The sequence below is a fragment of the Geotrypetes seraphini genome, chromosome 17 (assembly GCF_902459505.1).
Source record: "Geotrypetes seraphini chromosome 17, aGeoSer1.1, whole genome shotgun sequence".
NCBI lineage: Eukaryota > Metazoa > Chordata > Amphibia > Gymnophiona > Dermophiidae > Geotrypetes > Geotrypetes seraphini.
The window spans coordinates 14,162,375-14,182,516 of record NC_047100.1 but is presented as its reverse complement, the minus strand read 5'-3'; the positions used below and the strand labels follow the sequence as shown (position 1 = coordinate 14,182,516).

The following is a 20,142-nucleotide window of genomic DNA, read 5'->3' as shown; positions in this document are numbered from 1 at the left end:
GGTAAGGAGTTAAACAGACACGCAAAATAGGCTGAACAAAAGCTATATCTTATACCAAAAAAAAGGGTCAAGGCAGTAATAAGAACATAAGAAGTTGCCTCCGCTGAGTCAGACCAGAGGTCCATCGTGCCCAGCGGTCCGCTCCCGCGGCGGCCCATCAGGCCCACTGCCCGAGCAGTGGTCCTTGACTATTTCTATAACCTATCTTTACTCCTATCCCTATATCCTAACCTCAGTCCTTATCTGTACCCCTCAATTCCCTTGTGGGAACCGAGGCCTTGTGGCCATCTTGCAGATATCTGAAACAGAAAATGACCTGAGATTAGCAATGGATGTTGCTTTAGTCTAAAGTTTGGGCGCTCCTCTTTTGTGACCCAGAAGTTGTGTGTTTAATTAGCTATAACAAAACGACTCAATCAGAAGCTGAGTTCAAAAATGTATGCTTGGGTGATAGCTTTCGTGGGTTATTAGGTTGTAAGAATATAACATAGCAAGCAGTCCCAAAATTAAATCTCCCCTAATGGAAAATAACTAGGAATGGTCAACTCAAAATTTTTCAATTTCTGTCAATTCCCATGTTATGTTTTAGTTAGAATTTTCACTTCTGGGGCAATGTTGTTCAAAACAATGTACCCTCTTTGCAAATAGCATGCACTATTTAGAAAAAGAGGTCTTATAAATAATGCACATAGTGCAACTAATGCACAAAAAATCTTCCTGTTTTTTTCCTGCTTATTTTTGTTTAACAACATGACATATGCCATTTTGCATGTCACTAGCAGCGTTGCGAATCAACAGCTCGCAGCGTTCTTTTGGCCTGGCCACACGTTGTGTTGTAAGCTCTTATTCATGGACTGAGAATATTCCTTTTGGTTTTATACAAACAGATTGGCGCCATCTACTGGATTTTATCAATATACCTCTGAGGAAGGCTTCTTAAGACGAAACACGGACTGTGTTGGGGTCCAGTACAAAAAGGATAAAAGACTCTCCATAAAGCTTGCCTTATGTTTTAGGTATTTATATGTATATAAATTCTTCAAAAAAATCACAATTCCAGCTCATAGTACAGTCCTTAATACTAGGCCTATTAGACTACTGTAATATCCTCTATCTCCCCTGCCCTGCAACAATAACAGAACTACAAACAATCCAAAACACAGCACTAAGACTCATCTACTCATTGAATAAACATGACCACATTACAGAAGCATATCTCAAATCGCACTGGCTTCCAATCCCAGCAAGAATACAATTTAAATTCTACTGTCTACTATTTAAGACTTTATTCGGAGACAGCCCAAAGTACCTGAACAACCGCCTCATCCACAACACCTCAACCAGACATAGGAAAACTCACACCCCATTCTCATACCCCCCAATTAAGGAGATCAAACGGAAAAAACTATATGATGGCCTACTAGTCACTCAAGCAGCCAAACTAGACAACAAAATCGCCAATCTACTGATGGCATCCCTAGACTACAAAACTTTTAGAAAAGAAATAAAGACCATACTCTTCAAGAAATCCCTGAAAAAGAAATAACACCGAAAGTATCAAACACCGCCTCTCACTAAAACCAACTACTCTAAACAAATAACCACACTCATTTCTTACTCTCTTTGAAAATGACCAAATCTCTTTTTGGTAAGATCTTTTTGTAATACTTCCTTGATAATTCTTTTGTAATCCGCCTTAAACTGCAAGGTAATGGCGGAATAGAAATCCCTAATGTGATGTATACGTTTGTATTATTTATATATTTTCAATAAATTGATTGTCCTTGAGGTTGATGTGCGGTGTCCCTTCCTCATTTTTGCTATTCTGCATTGCAAATGGCAGCCCATCCTAGAAGTTACTCGCCAAACCTTAAACTTCCCTTTCTTGCACGGAAATGATGCCATCGATGTGTGTTCGAGTCCTAGCAAATTGATGAATTTCATCATCAAGTTTTCGTGGCAGAATACAGAAGTACCAAGATGGCGCCACCGAGTTAGGTGCATTGAGAATGCTCTCGCTAGTGTTGTGTGTTTTCTTCTTTTTCCAATATGTTACATACTAAAAGAAAGGGCAGTGTAAGGGCGCTTACCTCCTCAACTTCTTCGTCTGCCCTAAACCAGCATATGATTGAGCAGTGCCTACCAATACTTGCTTTGAGAACAAGCGAGTTGAATCCCGCTGCGGTAGAGAGTCAGGGATGTTCGATCCTGCTGGGGCATGAGATCTCGCTGTCGCCCACACCGGCTGTCCCGCCTCCCTGTCCGGCTGACGCTGCTGCCTTGGAAGTGTAAAGTACGGTGGCTGGAGATGCACCCGATGCTTCTGCAGAGGTAGGATCCATGGTAGATGAGCTTATGCCGTTGCAAACCAGCTCTGGGATTTACTCCCTGACAGAGAAGATACATTGGTGGCCATCCTTAAGATGCTCCAGAGAGTGGATACAGCGACCAGGAAGATAAAGTTGAATAACTTTACAAAAGTATTTGAACAAACGAATATTGAAACTAAAATCTCTATAATTAAAAATACAAAATGAGGTGCAAGCCCAAGAACCGTCGCGATAAAAGACAGTCCTCTGCTACATCGGAAGATAGAAAAAATTTAGAGAACTTTAACCGACGGTTAAATGTAAGGATTCTAAACTTTCCTGTACGATATGTTTAAAAAAATATGTGGTGGAAATTTTGAGTTATTCTTAAAAGCTACTATCTTCCACCGGCTATTAAAACTTAAGGAAGGGGAAAATATACAGGCTCCACAAATTGAACTGAAAAATCTGCAATCTTAGAAGAATCTATCTCTTAGTCAGTGGAGAGAACCACCGTATTGATTTCCTTTGGTTTTCAGCAGAAAGTAGTAGTTTAGGTTTTCAAAAACCCTGTTTTATGGTAAGAGAATATGGGCATATTTAGATGTCTCAAAGACCACACAGGAAAGAAGGAAACAGTTCTTGTTCTTGAGACAGCTTTGGGGCCCTCTTTCCTATTGGCAAACCCTTGCAAGTGTATCATAAAATATGAACAAGTTAAATACGTATTCTTACTTCCTGATCAAAGTCCTTCTTGGAGCTGAAAAAAATGGCCTGAAGTTGACGCAGTGCAAATAAGAGATAGCAAGTTATGTTGCGTTATAGCCTTTCTTTAAATAATTCTTCTTTATTTGAGTAAGAAATGAGCCTCTTTTGTATTCAGGCTTAACTCCCTCAATGTTGTGGTCTAAGGAAGGATGACCAATTGGGTTACTATTTTTCTTTCCGAGTGTATAATTAACATTACTCATCCTGTATTTCTGTGACAAGAAGTTTAATTTTCTTATAAAAATTGTTGAAAATTACAAAAAAAAAAAAAAATACAGACGTACCGTATACAGGTATACTCAAATTTCAAGTTCATTTAAGCTTGATATACCGTTTAACCACCCTAAGCGGTTTATATAATAATCTAAAAGACGGAGGGGTCTGATAATACAGTTAGAATATAATAAGGACAACAGGGAAACTTTACAAGATACAAAGGGAAGCAGGTGGGATTACAATGTTTCTATAAAATAAAAAATCAGCAGGGAAGGGACAAACAAAAAGGCATGTAGAATAGCCCTTGAAATCATGCTCCTAGCCTACACCTCAAAGGCGTCTTTGAAAAGAAAGGTTTTAAGGTTAGATTTGAATTTAGCAGTATTAGTTTCTTGTTTCAGTTAATAGGAATGAGTTCTACAGTGTGGAAGTTAATACCAAGAAGATTGTTTTACAGGTCGTATTGTACACTAACCAATATTTTTGGCCCCAAAATAGGGGTCTCAGTTTACAGCATATTCGAGCTAAACCCATCCCGCACCCACCGAGAGCCTCCAGTACTACCCTGGTGGTCCAATTGTGCGGGGAGCCAGAGCTGCCGTCAATCACTCCCTCCTGGCGACTTTGTGCAACTAGCCCACCCCTCCCCTTCCGGTCCTCGGTGGTCCAGAGGTGAGGCGAGGCAGAAGTAATCCCTTTACAGTCATGCTTGGCAGTCTCCGTAGTGAAAACATGACTGCCATGAGATCCCAGGGCAAAATTCATGAAACTCACAGTCTCACATAGATTACCCATAGATTACCTGGGATCTCACAGCAGTCATTTTTTCACTATGGAGACTGCCAGGCAGGAGCGTAAAGGGATCTCTCCTACCCCACTGCAGACCTAAGGTAGACTGCAGGGAGACCGGGAGGAGACGGAAGGGGAGGGCAGGCTGGTTGCACAAAGTCACCGGGAGGGAGGGATTGAAGGCAACTCCGGTTCCCCGCGCCACTGGACCACAAGGGCAGTACTAGAGGCTTGCAGTGGGTCTGGGAAGGGGGGGCAGACTGACTGTCTGCACCACTGGACCACCAGGGCAGTACTGCAGGCCCGCGGTGGTTCTGGGAGGGGGCATTCTGGGAAGGGCTGTTTGGATGCAGAGTTGACAGACAGGACACCAGGGAAGGGAGGAGGGGTCGCTCCTGCCCTGTACTGGTACATCGGTTTATATTCAAGTCAACCTTTTTTCCTCCCCTTTTGGGAGAAAAGGGTTACCTCGGTTTATATTTGGATCGGTTTATATTCGAGTATATACAATAGATTGCCGGGCCTTTCTTTTGTGTAGTATATAAATTTGATATTGTTGCTATTGTGGCATCAAACGCGATCCTCCACCTCCAACATTGCCCATCTGCTGCTGCCCATATGGGTGGTACATCGTTAGTTTGATATCTCCACTGAAACTTGTCTACCTTGAGAGGCCCTACTGGGAGTGAAACTACCAACAGTATAGCTTTCAGCTTCTCAGATGCGCGAAAGCCCCAGTGGCCCAACAAATCCATGTACCATGACTGAACGCTGTGGTCTGTTGGAACGGCGTCAAGCATAATAGGGAGTGGTAGCCTTGAAAAAACCTACTAAAATGTATGGGTGAAACATGTCGGTGTATCTCCCCTGTTTTGAATCGAGACCATACAGCTAAGTATTTCTAGTACATATTTAAATAATATTAAGTAAAACAGTAAAATAGTAAATATATTAAATAAGAGAATGATCCAGTGACGATTTGAGGCATAAAGCCACTCACTATGAGTATATACTGAGTGGGTGGTGGCCTCGCTGAGGATCTGCGAAAGACTGATTGTAAAAATATCAGTAACAATAATGTGCATAACGTATGCTGGATATATACAGGTAAATACCACTCCTGCACAATAAGGGGAAAATCTTGGCTTTTGCTTTCTAACATTACCACTTTTTAAACTTTTTGCATATACTTACATATGGCATATCCAATATGTCAGTAAATTTAGAGTGTAATCAGTGATGATTGACTCAAAGTGCTTTATAATAGTAAAAATAAGTTGACTGTTTAACTTTGCTGCTGTGGATATTATAGTGCTGGCAAATAGATGCTTATTACTCACAAATCACATTACCTATAAATGTATGAAGGGGAAAAACGAGATGCAGACTGACGCGCTCCCATACATTTTAATGCTCCCATGAGTTGAAAGATGCATTATGAAATGGATATACAAAATGTGCAAAGTAACTAAAATGCTTCAATTATTTGATATTTTGATATATTAAAGCAAGTGTATGCAGAAACAGATTCTATGCTCTATGAATTTTATGCTCTCATCTTTCCTTAGGGAGCAGATGCTGCTGGTACGAGACACAGCACAAAGAACTGATTAGAAAAGGTATTTTCCATTGTCACTTGATTGTTCCTTATCTTCAGCTTTGTCTTGGCTCTTCATAACAAAACAGGCATCACTGGACAGATTTATCCATCTAAAGCAAATCCAAACTAGTGCTTCATTAGAGAAATTTTATTGCACCATCCCAATCCTTACTGAAAATTAATGGCCATAATCTGTAAGTATTGTATATATCACAACACTATGGATTCTCGTAGACGTCAAAATGTTACTTGTGGCTCTACAGTGAACCCTACAAATAGACTTCCTATCGTGCCTTACATGCCTGGTAGGGTATTCAGATCTGCAACTTATTATGGATTGGTAGTTCCTAAATTATTGAAAGCTCACTGGGGGCTTGATGGACTAAAGAGGATCAGTAAGACCATGTGGGTCTGCTCTGATCCAATTTTTGGCCGATTCAAAAAGAGCTACTGATGCACTAAAAAGTTTGCATGCAAATGATTCATGCAGAGGTTCGTCGTAATCCCCGACTCTCCAGTCAGATTGATTGCTGTGAGAGCGACTCTCACACATGCACAGAGCCGGCAGGGGAAGCCGGAACAGCTGAGAGGCAGGGGATGCCCCGAAAACAGCTTTCTGCCACTCAGCTGTTTGGGGGAGGAAACTTTTTTTTTCTTTTTTTTTAATGGGCACATATGCTGTGCGTGCTACACACAAACCATCTGTACCATTAAAAAAAGAGAACCTCCCCCCCACCAATGATAGCCCTCCCTGACAACCCCCGATGAACGCAGCACCAGGAATTCCACCCTCCCTCGCTAGCAAAAATCGACAGGAGGGATGCCCACTTCCTTCTGCCATGCCAACCACACCCCCAAAGCAGTGAAATGGCAGGAGGGATGCCCACTTTCTGCCACGGCGACTCCCCCCATGAAAGAAAATAGGCAGGAAGGATGCCCAAGGGGAGGGGCCTTAGGTGACTGATCCAATCAGGGCCTTGGACCCCTCCCTGTGCATCACATGATGCACCGAAGAGGGAGGCCTGCCATTTTGGATTGGCAGGCTTTCAAAGTGGAGGGACCATGCTTTCCTCCTGCTTCCATCTTTGGAAAAAGGTACTGGGGGTTTGGGGAAGCATCCGGTGCCAGGAGGGATCCCTCCTGCCAATTTTCTCTCGTGCGGAAGGGGGGGTTCACCATGGCAGGAGGGAGTGTGCATCCCTCCTGCCATTTTCACTGCCACGGGGGGGGGGTGTATGTGTGCCGGTTCCAGGTGCTGGTGCCAGTTCATCGGTGGGGACATTGGGGAGGGCCATCATTGGCGGGGGAAGAGGTGCTTTTTTCTTTTTTTAAATGGGGCCTGCTCAGCTGAATGGGGATACCCGTACCGCGATCTGCTCAGCCAGCTGCAGGCATTTACTTTTACATTGGAAAATGCAGACCAGCATTTTGCAGGCTTACATTTCAGACATCTGTTGCACCTCTATGGAGATGCGTACGGGTGCTTAAAGACACCCAAGGCTACATCCGGGCAAAACCATGCTCACGCCCCATCTTGGGTGTACTTAAGTGTCCCTCTACATGTTTCTGTAGACCCATGATAGATGCCTACAATGTAGGCGTCCATCCTCGCCCGAGGTTTTTTTTTTTTAGAAAACATGCATCCTGATTGGCTGCCAGATGGCGGGAGAACGCCTACCGCTAACTAAAATCAGGATGCACAGTTAGAGAATCAGCCCCACTGTGTGCAGGAGAAAATATATTCACTTTTTGAAGTGACTATTTTATCCCCTTACCTCTTTGTTGTTTCTGTCTGCTTGCACTAATGTTCCATTCAGACATGGCTCTACGTAGTGAAGTTCTTCATTGTACTGTGGAAAAATACATTTCATTTGACATATTTAATTAAAGGCTTTCAAGAATACACTCTTCATAACTTGAACTTTCACAATGCAGCAGGTACAAAAATAAAAGGGATGCAAGCAGAAGTTAGAAATCTGAGCACTATAGAACCAATTATCAAGGTTTCAGCCATAGATGATGGGTGTTACTTATCACAAGAGTCACTCTTGCCTAATACAACTGTTTTGTTGTGTTTGCTATCATGTGTCCATGGAAACGATTTTAAAACAGAGAACGGTGAAGTTTCTGGAATCCAGTGGCTTACAGGACCCGAGGCAACAGGCATTCACTAGAGGCAGGTCTTGTCAGACAAATCTGATCAATTTCTTTGACTGGGTAACCAGAGAATTGGATAGATGGAGAGCAGTAGATGTGGCATATTTTGGATTTTAGCAACGCCTTTTACATACAGGCATCTAATAAATAAATTGGCCCCAAAGTGATGGATATTGTCAGGAACTGGTCGAGTGGAAGGCGACAGAAAATAGTGGTCAACGGAGACTGCTCGGAGACAGTGGTGTACCAAGGAGGCGAGGAAGGCAGTCCACTCAAGGTGCAGATAACAAGAGGGTGCTCCCGGGGTAACTGTCACAGTCCAGGAATTTCCCCTTTACCTTCCAGCAGCAGCAGCAGCAGCCTACACAACTCACTACTTTGCCCCTTCCATAAGCTGTCTAATACCTATCTCGGTGTCTTCAGCGGCGTGCTGTGAAAAACATTCAATTTTCAACAGTGTGCTGCATTAGGTCCAATGGGGCTCCGTGCCGGAGGAAATGCCCCCTTCCTCAGGAACTTAGGCACCGCTCACAAATTCCAGCAATCAATTATCGGCAATCTGAGGGAAGAGGATTTACTGCATGAAAATGGCACTGCAGAGTGCTGAAATGAGAATGTTTTTCACAGCACACTGTTGAAGACAGCGAGATAAGCATCATACTTAGAGTTTGGACCAGCATAAACTATTGGGAAGTGGACAGAATATTAACAGCATTTTTGATAAAACTTTTGACGCTAAAGGATTACATACATATGAAGACTGTAGCTATTGGAGTATCACACTAATAAGCATTTTTTGTTGATAGCACACGTCGCATCTTAAGAGAGATCCAGGGATGTTTCACAAATGAGTACCCATTTGCGTTATCTAAGTACAACTCTGGCTTTGAGGCTTGGTGCCCGTTCATTTGTGAAAACTGAGGACTCTCTTATCACAAAAATTTTACACTGTGTTTATGGTACAATTATACTCTCTATATAACTCTCCAAATTGTTGTGAAACACACAAAAATCTTTAAGACTTGGCTAAAAAAAAAAAAAACCATCGGGCTTTTAGCTGTGAGCGCTCGAGATCCCTGGTACCTCTCTATATTACCTGTTGTGGATAGCTGTGACTTGTACTTTAGCCAAGTCTTAAACAATTATACTCTCACCAAGATATATACCAAATTCCTCACCTCCAATATATAATCCCCAGCTCCTCAGAGGTACCACCTGGGCTCAAAAGTTTCCACTGCCCTAGGCTTTATGTACTACCTCCTCACTGGGGCCGCTATCAATTTTTACTAACCAACTTTATTTTTAAATTTTTATTTAACAACTATTTCCCTGAAAAGAAGACCACAATTAAAAGCTAAGTACCCTTGAAATATGCTAGAAGGGTTGATAAATAAAAATTTTAAATTTAAAAGTAACGTTTGTTAGTAAAATTGATAGCGGCTCCAGTGAGGAGGTAGTACATAAAGCCTAGGGCAGTGGAAACTTTTGAGCCCAGGTGGTACTTCTGAGGAGCTGGGGATTATATATTGGAGGTGAGGAGTTTCCGATCTATACTGAGCTTGGTATATATCTTGGCGAGAGTTTGATTGGTGATCCTCACAAGAACATTTATATATAAAAATTGAGTGCCATTTAGATAAATTTATGGCACAATAATGGCACAGTGAGGTTATAGATTTTTGAGCCTTATGATAATTGATCAAGAACCTACTTGGTGGTTACTCCAGTATTCCTACTCTCTTTTTGCATAAACTCAGATTTAGGGCCCTTTAAATCTCTATGGGGTTCGGGGCCGTTACCACGCAGCAGCCGCTAGCGCAGCTTTGTAAAAGAGGTCCTTATATCAAAAATGCTCCTCATAATCATGTTTGTGAATTTCAACACATGCTCTTTGCCACTATTGTGCATTGTTTTCCATTTGCAAAAGAATTCCCAAAGGTATCGTCAATGAGCCAAAATAATGATACAACTGAGGTCATTACAGAATTATGTGTGGCAAAATTACAAATGGAAAATTGGACAATCTGGTGATTTTTTTGACTACATTTCAGGAAGATTTTACAAAAAAAAAAGCTCATGCTTTTTCTCATGGTGCTAAGCCATTTAAGAACATAAGAACATAAGCAGTGCCTCCGCCGGGTCAGACCACAGGTCCATCCCGCCCGGCAGTCCGCTCCCGCGGCGGCCCAAACAGGTCACGACCTGTCTGAATCACCAGAAGGGGCTCCCTTGCCACCTTGGTTTCTCATTGAAGTCCTATCTTCCCATCGAAGTCCTAACCCTCCGGTCTTGCACATGTACGACCTGTTGGGTTTCTATACTTATTACCTGGTTGGCTTTCTATACTTGTATTACATCCCAGCACCTCTCTCAGTATCCCACAATCCCTTTATCCCTCAGGAATCCGTCCAATCCCTGTACCGTACTCTGCCTGATCACTTCCTCCGGTAGCGCATTCCAAGTGTCCACGACCCTTTGGGTGAAAAAAAACTTCCTTGCATTTGTTTTGAACCTGTCTCCCTTCAGTTTCTCCGAATGCCCCCTCGTACCTGTTGTCCCCTTCAATCTGCAAAGGATATCAGCCCCAAGGAGAAAAAAGGTGGAGTCCTGAAAAACTAAAAAGAAAAGAAACTCAAAAGAAGGGAAAAACAAATGAACTCACGGCAATTATGTTAAAAAAGTCATCATCTCCCAGGGTGTCCAAAATTGAAGATACAGTTTGCTTTGCAATTGTCAGTCGAAGACCTTTCATGCTTCCACTAACATCAACTAAAATCACAACATCTTTTGGAGAGGTAGCAGCTTGAATGTACCTAGACCAAAGAAAAATCAGATGATTAGCCTTGGAAACAATATTACTCTTACGTAGGGATTGCTCATATTGTTTCTGGAAATATCTGTTTTGCTCATTTTCGTTTCCCCCTTATGCCATCATGGGAGCAATGTCATTGAGACGGCATACTCTTTGCAAAAGGTGGCTTATCAATGCACACACTATCAAAAAAGTTTGTATTCTCATTCCAAAAGAAGGAACCCTCTTTGGCAAAGAGTGTGAACTACTATCAGCAAACAAAACCCACAAAAATTGTTATCAACATGCAACAACAATGGGAGATGTCATTGGCATGTTCCATGTCGTTGCAAATGACAACCCATCCCTACTTGTAACTGAAAGCACATCACTTTGACACCTGTTAACTTACCACTTTCGGTTTCTGCAGTCAAAAGCAATAACTCCATTCTCATCTGGTTCCCATTTGATACCTAAAGAAAGGAGTCAAGTGTTATATATCAGAAGACATTTGTATATTTATTACAACCATTTTTTTTTGGGGGGGGTCCTCTGTGATGGGGTGTATGTCCCATCACAGAGAACTAGAGTACCTGGAACGCTTAAAGAAAGGCAATATGCATGAACAACTGGAGAGAAGGGCTCCAGTTGACCAATATAAAGAAATGGAAAGAGCTGTACTGGTTCTCAGGTGACCATCGGGGGTGGGGGAGAGTTAAGGAATACTGGCTTATGCCTAACCCTCGGTAAGCCAGAGTAACCAGAAGGTCCAGAAGGACCAGAGTGACCAAAAAAAAAAACGAGTGAACAGACACCCACACGTCTACATCCTCATAAATTCCTATGGAGCAGCATTTTAGAAAGGTCGTTCAAATCAGAAATTAGACATACAAGTTGGGATGTCTAACATTATGCTAATATCATGAGGCAAATCTCTTTCAATTGAAAGGAAACTCCAGAGTGAGAAGGCATGAGATGAAGTTAAGAGGCGATAGGCCCAGAACAGCAGCATGTGGTGAGAGTCTTCAGGGGATTCCGTGAATCCCCAGCTCTACACCTCTGCCTTTTTATTTATTTATTTTTGTTTACTTTTGGGCAGTTCTCCGAGCCCCCCTGAAGGCCCTGACAGTACTAATTTGAATTTGATTGGCTGGGCAGCAGCTGCCTATTTTCTGCTCAACCAATAAAATTCAGAGCACGGTTCTCAGGATCTTCAGGGGATTCACCCAACTCCTGCCCCTAAAGGCCCTGAGAACCGTGCTCTGAATTTTATTGGTTGAGCAGAAAATAGGCAGCTGCTGCCCAGCCAATCAAATTCAAATTAGTACTGTCAGGGCCTTCAGGGGGGTTTGGAGAACTGCCCAAAAGTAAATAAAAATAAATAAATCAAAAGGCAGGGGTGTAGAGGGGCCTTTAGGGGGAGGGGTTGGGGTGAATCCCCTGAAGGCCCTGACCGCACACCATTAGCTCAGAAGTAATCTAGGGAAATACTTTTTTTACAGAAAGTGTGGAAGATGCATGGAATAGTCTCCCAGTAGAGGTGTTAGAGACAAAGACTGTGTCTGAATTAAAAGAAAGTGTGGGACAGGCACATGGGATCTCTTAGGGAGAGGAGGAGATAGTGAGTGTTGCAGATGGGCAAACTGGATGGGCCATTTGGCCTTTATCTGCCATCATGTTTCTATCTTAGAACAGGATCTGCTGAAGCTGAGCCAGTTCTGCAATACAGGGTGAAATGGATGCTTATATGTCAACGATGCTTAGCATGAACATCCATTTTAAGAATAATACTTTAAAAATCATCAGTAGGGTAACCCGGGAAAATAACATATGAACATCTATGGTATGAAATGTCGACACAGACATTTATGTGCTGGTACATAAATGGTTATGTTAGTCATTTTAGAAACATTAGGGCCTCTTTTACAAAGTCTTGGTAGTAACTCCCATGTGGCAGTCTATTCATTTCCTATGGGCAGTGTCACATTAGCCGTGCCAAGATGCATTACCTTGGCTTTGTAAAAGGGACACAATATATTATGCTCCATTCCAGTTGTTATCCATTTAGAACCCCTGAGGAAGGAGTGTTTCTTCGAAACATGGACCGTGTCAGGTCCGGGTTCATCAATCCTTTTGGATACAACCTGTTTTATGACTATATTTGTCCTTTTATGATTGTTCATTAAAGACTTGGTATCTTGTACATCACCACTGCAGTTTTTGCCTTTGTCTTTCGACTCGATTCCATACTGCCGCTTTGTTGGATCCTTTGTTTGTTTGTCGCTCAGTGGTTAAAAACATATCGACTGCCAGAATCTCAATATCACAAGAGCTATCTTTACATATTGTCACCATCACAAGGTTTATACCTACCAGGATATTGCCTAAAAAATCCCTTCGCGCTTCCAAAATATTGCCAGATAAGAGAGGGGTCCCGATCAAAGTTATCCACAAACACTTTGTTCAAAGATTCTGACCAATAAATTCCATTTACAATTTCTGGATCTGAAACAAGGAGGAAAAAGGGTATCTTAAACATCACCAATAAAAATAATCTTGTGTGTCAGCTCATTAACAGTAATTTGCTTCAGTGTCTAGAGTACTAAATTGGGTTTGCTGGAAGCTCCTCCTAAATTAGATTACCTATTAATTTATAGTTCTGTGTTTATTGATAGAGCAGATGAGAATAGGGTGGTTTCATGGAAAGCAGTCTATTGCAATGAATCTGATTAATTTAATGATTATATTACAGAAAACAACGATTCAGTCACTTTCATCTATCCAGGAAAGGCCAATCATCACAATAATGACTGCTGTGGTTTAAATGACAGGGCCCCCCCATCTTTGATCCCAGTCTTTACTGATGACATGCAAGAGGTCATTTTCAGTGGCCATAGGAAGTTTTCAAGCTGATTTTGAATTTTGAAAAGGAAACTCTCCATCAAGTTTCCTTTTGAAAATCTCGTGGCTGCCAGTGCCGTAGACGTATTTTGACCCTACATATACCTTACAAATGCAAAATACGTCTGTTAAAGAATGCACCAGAATTTCAACATGAAACTCCAGGACATATTAAAGTCCAGCTAGTCCATCCTCATCCTACTTTATTTTTCTATACCGCCTCAATCAAAAGAATTCTAGGCAGTTTACACAAAAGAGAAAACTGGACAATCATCAAAATACAAAATATTAATGGTAAGAATACAGCATATTAACTAATAAGACAATAAAAATATTTAAGTTAATGCAATACAATTATTATGTTGAGAATAAAACCTCGAATTAGGAGATAAATTTATCAAATAGTACTGTCTTAATTTCTTTTCGGAAGGCGCCGTACGACAACATGGCTCCACTAATATAGTTACCCAACCAGGACTGTTGTTTACTTGCTTGAAATGTGAGCATCCTGTCTAAGAAAGATCTACATTTACAGCCTAAAATCTTCGGGTATGCAAATAAGTATTCAATTACGTTGTAGCCATTTTCAGTAGCTCCCAGTGTTTCTAGTACATGTGGGAATTGTTAGGTAATCTTCAACGAGAAACTGCCTCCACTGGTTTCCTAATTAGTAGCTGCAATGTGCTTGTCCAAAAATTGCCCACATATGAGCATCTCCTATTTGTGTTGGAAGTCAAGCAAAGGGTAAAATATATGGTTTTAATGAGTGTTTTTGACACATAATGTAGTCTGTGATTTATTTTTTTGTATGTATTAACTGTTACCCGCTTATTTGAAAAGCTCAACAGAGCTCGAGATGGGCGTTTTGGAGGCATGTTATGGGCGGGCTTTGGGCATGTATAAGGGCAGGTTAGACTTGGATGTCTTGCAGCAATCATCAAACATTTTACATGTCCTGGATGAAACTTAGAGAGTCAGAGCTAGACCTGTTTTAGAAACATCTAAGTGCCACAAAGGCACCCAAACTGACCAGAGGATCACTGCATGCATCAAAGTAAGACACCTCCACATACTCCAGTGCTTACTGACCTCCTTCCACCACACAAAAATGAGAAAATATAGGTATATACCTGGCCCTAGAATAGCAGCATCTGGTATGGGGAAGTCTAGTAGACCATCAAGTGTGTAGGATTCTCTGGTGAGTGAGCTAGAGAACCATAGAAGAGAGGACCCAGACCTATAAGACACTCTAACCACATCTGTGGTATGAAGTTGAGCCCATCAAAACCTACCCAAACTCTACTATACTGTCATATAGGTGCCAGCTACAGCCACAAGGGCTAAATGGAGTGGTAGACAGGTGGGTAAGATAGGTTTTGGGGCTCATTATAAATTATAAGAGGGTTAGGGTGAGATATACATCTGACACCATTTATGTGAAGTTCACAGTAGTGCCCTCTAAAGTGCTCTACTGCTCTGTTCGGATGTCTATGTAGCCAATCCATTACTATGCTGGCCCCTCCCACTTCCAAAAGGTCTGGATTGAGACGTTTTGAACATGGATGTTTTTGTATTCGAAAATGTCTAAAAAATTTAGATGTCCTAAAGGCCAAGATGTCCAAATCATTTAAAAAAAAAAAATTGGGGGCTGTCTATTGGTTTCGAAAATGGATGCTTCCCGCCTCAATATTTGGATGTCTTGTGGTATAAGTCCAAAGTCAGGCTTGGACACACTATCGAAAATGCCCCTCTATATCCAAAAGTTGGAAATGAAGGATGAGATGCTTTTTAGGAGATTTCAATACAGTACTCCCCCCAAATTCACGAGGGTTCCATTCCAGGAACACCTGCGAATTTCAAAAAAAACCGCAAATGCGGTTTAGAATCCGATGAAAGGCAGGAGAGGGCAGCTGGGGTGCCGGCGGGTGCTAAAAATCATTCTCAGTATTTTTCAACTGCCTCTTCCTGATACTAAAGTCAGGCTACACCAATCAAGAAGAGCAGCTTTGACATGCCAGATAGTGTGTCAAAGCAGCTCCTGGTTGGTGTAGCCCAGGGGTATCAAAGTCCCTCCTCGAAGGCCACAATCCAGTCAGGTTTTCAGGATTTCCCCAATGAATATGCATGAGATCTATTTGCATGCACTGCCTTCATTGTATGCTAATAGATCTCATGCATATTCACTGGAGGAAATCCTGAAAACCCGACTGGATTGCGACCATCGAAGAGGGACTTTGACACCCCTAGTGTAGCCTGACTTTAGTACCAGGAAGAGGCGGTTGGAAAAATACTGTGAATTACTGAGTCCGCGATTCACTGTACAGTATATTGGATGTGGACTGGAGCATCCCATCTGCAAGAATCAGGCAAATGGTGGTTGAACCCCCAAGGAAAGAGGTAATGCTGGATTCAGAGCTAATAGAAATGTTACAATGTCTGCGATCTGTTTTTCTTCACAATGTATAGAATTACAGCATATGAATTGAACCCACATGAATGAAAGAAAAAGAGATTATGTTCTTGTATTACATTATATAAAGACCTCTGTCCCAATCTGTTACCAAGATGTCTTTTGGCATTATTTAAGACGCTATATGAAAAAAATATTTCTTAAAAAAAACAAAGTTATTTTAAAGCCAATGGTATCTAGTATGGAAATTCTAGACTGTTTGAATAACAAATAGGATTCATTAGTTTAACCTTAGCCAAGCAAATAAGATACTCTTGGTTTTAAGCCCCATTTCCTTTGTCTGCCTTTGAATGTCAATGTTAGCAGGAATTGCATTGATTGTTTCTTGGGAATGAAAAATTAGATGCTCTTATGCTCCAAACTAAATTATATATGATGCTCTTGCAGTTTGGGTATTAAAGGATAAAACAGGCAGAATGGGAAAGATATACTAATCGTTTTTCCCAAAGGCCCAACCCTAGGTCTGATTTATTACGATTTCTCCTATTCTGTGCCCATTGGAAAAACAATGCTTAATCAGACCATAAATGAAAGAGAACTGCTTGGCTGAACTGATAGAGCGGCAAAGGTTAGCCAAAAAAGGAGAACAAAAAACCCCCCAAACAAGTTTCCAAATCTGAAATCTAAACCCCGAAAAAAGCATTTTCAGAACTTATTTGTCGACTCCAAACTCTGACATTTAAAAGTCCATACACCACCGTGGCTATGCTTGACCTGGATTTTAGGATCCACTGCATAAATACGGCACCTGGGCTATGGGGAAGAGTTTTGAAATTGCATTTAAGGGTGTATTATTTTTAATAAAGTAATGCAATGTCTAAACAACTTTGCTTAAGTTAAAAATAATTTTACCCATATTAACTGCCGGTCTAAAATGCTCCTCCATCAAAGCAATGCAAACTTTTGGAGTTGTTTTGTAATGGATACAGTTTTTGCCGCAATAGGGCTAATTTTAAAGAGACTATGGGGCCCTTTTACCAACATGTTTTAGGAAGTTAACTCTTTAATTGGCAGATAAGCCAAATGGCTGCTTTACATAACTTGATGTCGAAAGAGAGCAAGTACCAAGTAACAAGCATTTGGAAATGCAGATTAGAAAATGACTTGGGGACAAATTTGTCCCTGTCCCCGCAGGAACTCAATTTCCACGTTCCGTCCCCATGAGTTTTGTCCCTGTCCCTGCCTCATTACTGTAAGCTCTGCCTTAACAGCTCAAGCCTCAAACACTTATGATTTTAAAGTGTTTGAGGCTGGATGGCCGCTGAATGTCTGCTGCAGTGATCTTCCCTCCAACTCTTCCGTAAACATCTGAAAACCTGGATATTCTCAAAAGTGTTAACTCCTCCTCCCTCTCTGGTTATGCTAGTCCTCTAAATTTTCTCTTCATTTTGCCTCTTCCCTCCACTGGAGTTCCTTTCTACCCTAACTCTTGTTAACCGTGTCGAAATTTACGAATGTAGAGATGATGCAGTATATAAGGTTTAGATTAGATCTTCAACTTTGCCTGCACTAATATGCCGAAGAGACGGGGCAGGAACGCTGGTGGCACCTCCCGGCTATCGACTGCCCCTTCGGTAACGATCGATGATCTTCTTCGGCGTCTGCAACAGGAGCAAGAAGCGTCAGGAGTTAGCCCGCTTGGGACACCGCCGGGGAGTAGTGCGACGGTGAAAACCTCAGGGTTCGATGTTACTCTAAGCCCCAACGTCAGGACGCCACCCCTTCAACCGTTGCCGCAAGCAGCCAGCTCTCCACAGGACCAGAAAGCACCCGAAGAGGTAGCGCTCTCGTCTCTGGAGGCCAGTGTGTTGGAGGTTCTTGCTGTTGGAGACATCCCAGAGCGACATGTTCACTATGGCAGGACCTGCGACTGGGACAACCGAGGCTGGGGGAGAACAAGACTTCATGGAGGTAAACCAAATCTCAGAACAGTCTCTCACAGCACAAGTACATTTTTTTTTTCTCCAACCAAACCCCCAGAAGCATTATGGGACTTGGTGGTGAATTTAGGAAACTCCTTAAATTCTCAAATTAAAAATTTGGATAAAGAGCTTAAAGAAGAGAAAGGAGAAATAAAATTGATAAAACAAAATATATCTCAGTTAAAAATAGAGACACAAAACACAAGTAAAGAGCTAACATCAGTAAAATATAATCAAGAGTTACTGGTTAAAGATAATATAATTCTCAGGAGGAGATTGGAAGCTCTGGAGAACAATGGTCGCACTAACAATTTGAGAATTATTAATTTTCCTAAGATCTTATCAATTTCTCCTCGAGAAATGGTGAAGCGTTACTTTATGGAAATACTGGAAATTCCTGAAAGCTCTTTACCTCCCCTTAAAAGGGTATATTATCTTCCAGTTAAATCCCAAGTCAAAGAAGAAAAAGTTGAGGAATCTCGGGAAAGACCATTGGACATTTCCGCATTATTGGAACAATTGGATAGAGAATTGGCTGTTCCAGCCACTCTCTTGATGTCTGTGGCTTTGGCTCCAGACAAGGATTGGATATTAAAACTTTTCTTTCAAAATAGATCCAAGGACTTCTTAGGACATCACATTCAGATATTTCCTGATGTCTCTAGAGAGATTCAAAAAGAAGAAGATAATTCTTAATCTTGAAACCTGGAGTGACTCAAATAGGGGGTATTTTCTTTTTGAGATACTCATGTAAATGTGTAGTTAGATACTGTTCTTTGAAGTATATCTTTACAGAGCCATCTCATTTGATACGTTTCCTCTCAATGAAACGTTTTGAGAATGGAATAGCTGCGCCTAAGGAAGTTTAAGTCTTTGTACTGCAGTAGACATATGGCTTTCCTTGAAAACATTTTTTGATTCATTTTTGCTCTACTCTTTAAATCTTAAATCCTGTTATTAAGGACTAGTGTGTGATCAAATGAGTTTATTTTATGTATTTTTATTTTTAAGTTTAGCTGTGTTTTTCAATTTTGGAAAATTAAGTTAATTTGGTTTTTGATCGCACTTTTCTGTACAAGATGTCTATGCTTGGTAATATTATAAAATTGTATAAATAAATAATTAAAAAAAAAAAAAAAAAAAACGTGTTTGAGGCTTGTGCAGATGAGGATGGAGCTTGCAGGGATGGGGCAGGGGCAGGAAAAGAACTCGCGGGGATGGGGAAAATGAGTTCCCGCGAGGATGGGGAACAATTTGTCCCCGGGTCATTCTCTAATGCAGATCTCCCATAAGAGCCGTAGGAAACACATGTTGCTTCTGAGCAACAACGCCAAATAAAGGGTTAACCTGTTCTGTAAACGAGTGCAGATGGTGTCAGGTCAAAAGCGCGCCGGGACAAAGGCGCGCGCAGACAATTGAGCGCAGCGTGGAGGCGCGCGCTGCAGAAAATTACCGTTTTTACGGCTCCGACGAGGGGGGCGTGGGGGAAAACCCCCCCCCACTTTACTTAATAGAGATTGCGCCGCATTGTGGGGGGGTAACTGTTTCCACTTTGGTTTAGCAGTTAACATAATGTGACACGGGATGGTTTCCCGCAGTTATCCGTCACCGTGTCATTCTCTAAAGCTGCATTTTACTGCCTTAGATTTGCACTCACTGCATGTTAATTTAGATCTGGTTTGCCTTGGCCTAAACGGGTGTCCCTAAATGTTATGCTATGTACATTCAATAAGAACAATTCTATATATACAGTGGTGCCTCACACAACGAACTTAATTGGTTCCAGGAGCAAGTTTGTTATGCGAAAAGTTCGTTATGTGAAACGCGTTTTCCCATAACAATACATGTTAAAAAAAATAATTCGTTCTGTAGCATAAAATATGCTAAGATGACATAAAAAAAGATAAATTTGTTGTTATTATTTTTATTTAGATACATCTAAAAACATAATTGTTTTTTAAAACAACACACATTTTTTAAATTTAAAGACAGACTAAATAGAGTCTAATTTTACAGTGAGAGAGGGCAGAGTCTCAGCGGCAAAAACTGGGATTTAACTGTTCATTTTTTTTTTTTTTCTAGCATCGGGGAAGCGGCGAGAGTAGCTCCGCCCCCCCCAACGCATCAGCAGTAGGCGCCGGGCCCCTGCGAGCCGACGGTCCGCCACTGCACAGGGAGCCAGGCGGAGGGAGGGCAGTTAAGCGCAGTGCCTGCGCGGA

General features: G+C 41.6%; 1 protein-coding gene across 5 annotated transcripts in view; it reads right to left on the bottom strand.

The window, feature by feature from the left end:
- Window positions 1-20,142, bottom strand: part of CACNA2D3 (calcium voltage-gated channel auxiliary subunit alpha2delta 3) — a 797,511-nt gene that overhangs the window by 404,484 nt on the left and 372,885 nt on the right. For all 5 annotated transcript variants that reach the window (XM_033926567.1, XM_033926568.1, XM_033926569.1 and 2 more), the window contains exons 6-9: window positions 13,004-13,135; window positions 11,043-11,103; window positions 10,502-10,652; window positions 7,458-7,532 (exon numbers count right to left, since the gene is read on the bottom strand). In XM_033926567.1, coding sequence (XP_033782458.1) covers window positions 7,458-7,532; window positions 10,502-10,652; window positions 11,043-11,103; window positions 13,004-13,135 — 419 coding nt within the window. The remainder of the gene's footprint in view (window positions 1-7,457; window positions 7,533-10,501; window positions 10,653-11,042; window positions 11,104-13,003; window positions 13,136-20,142) is intronic.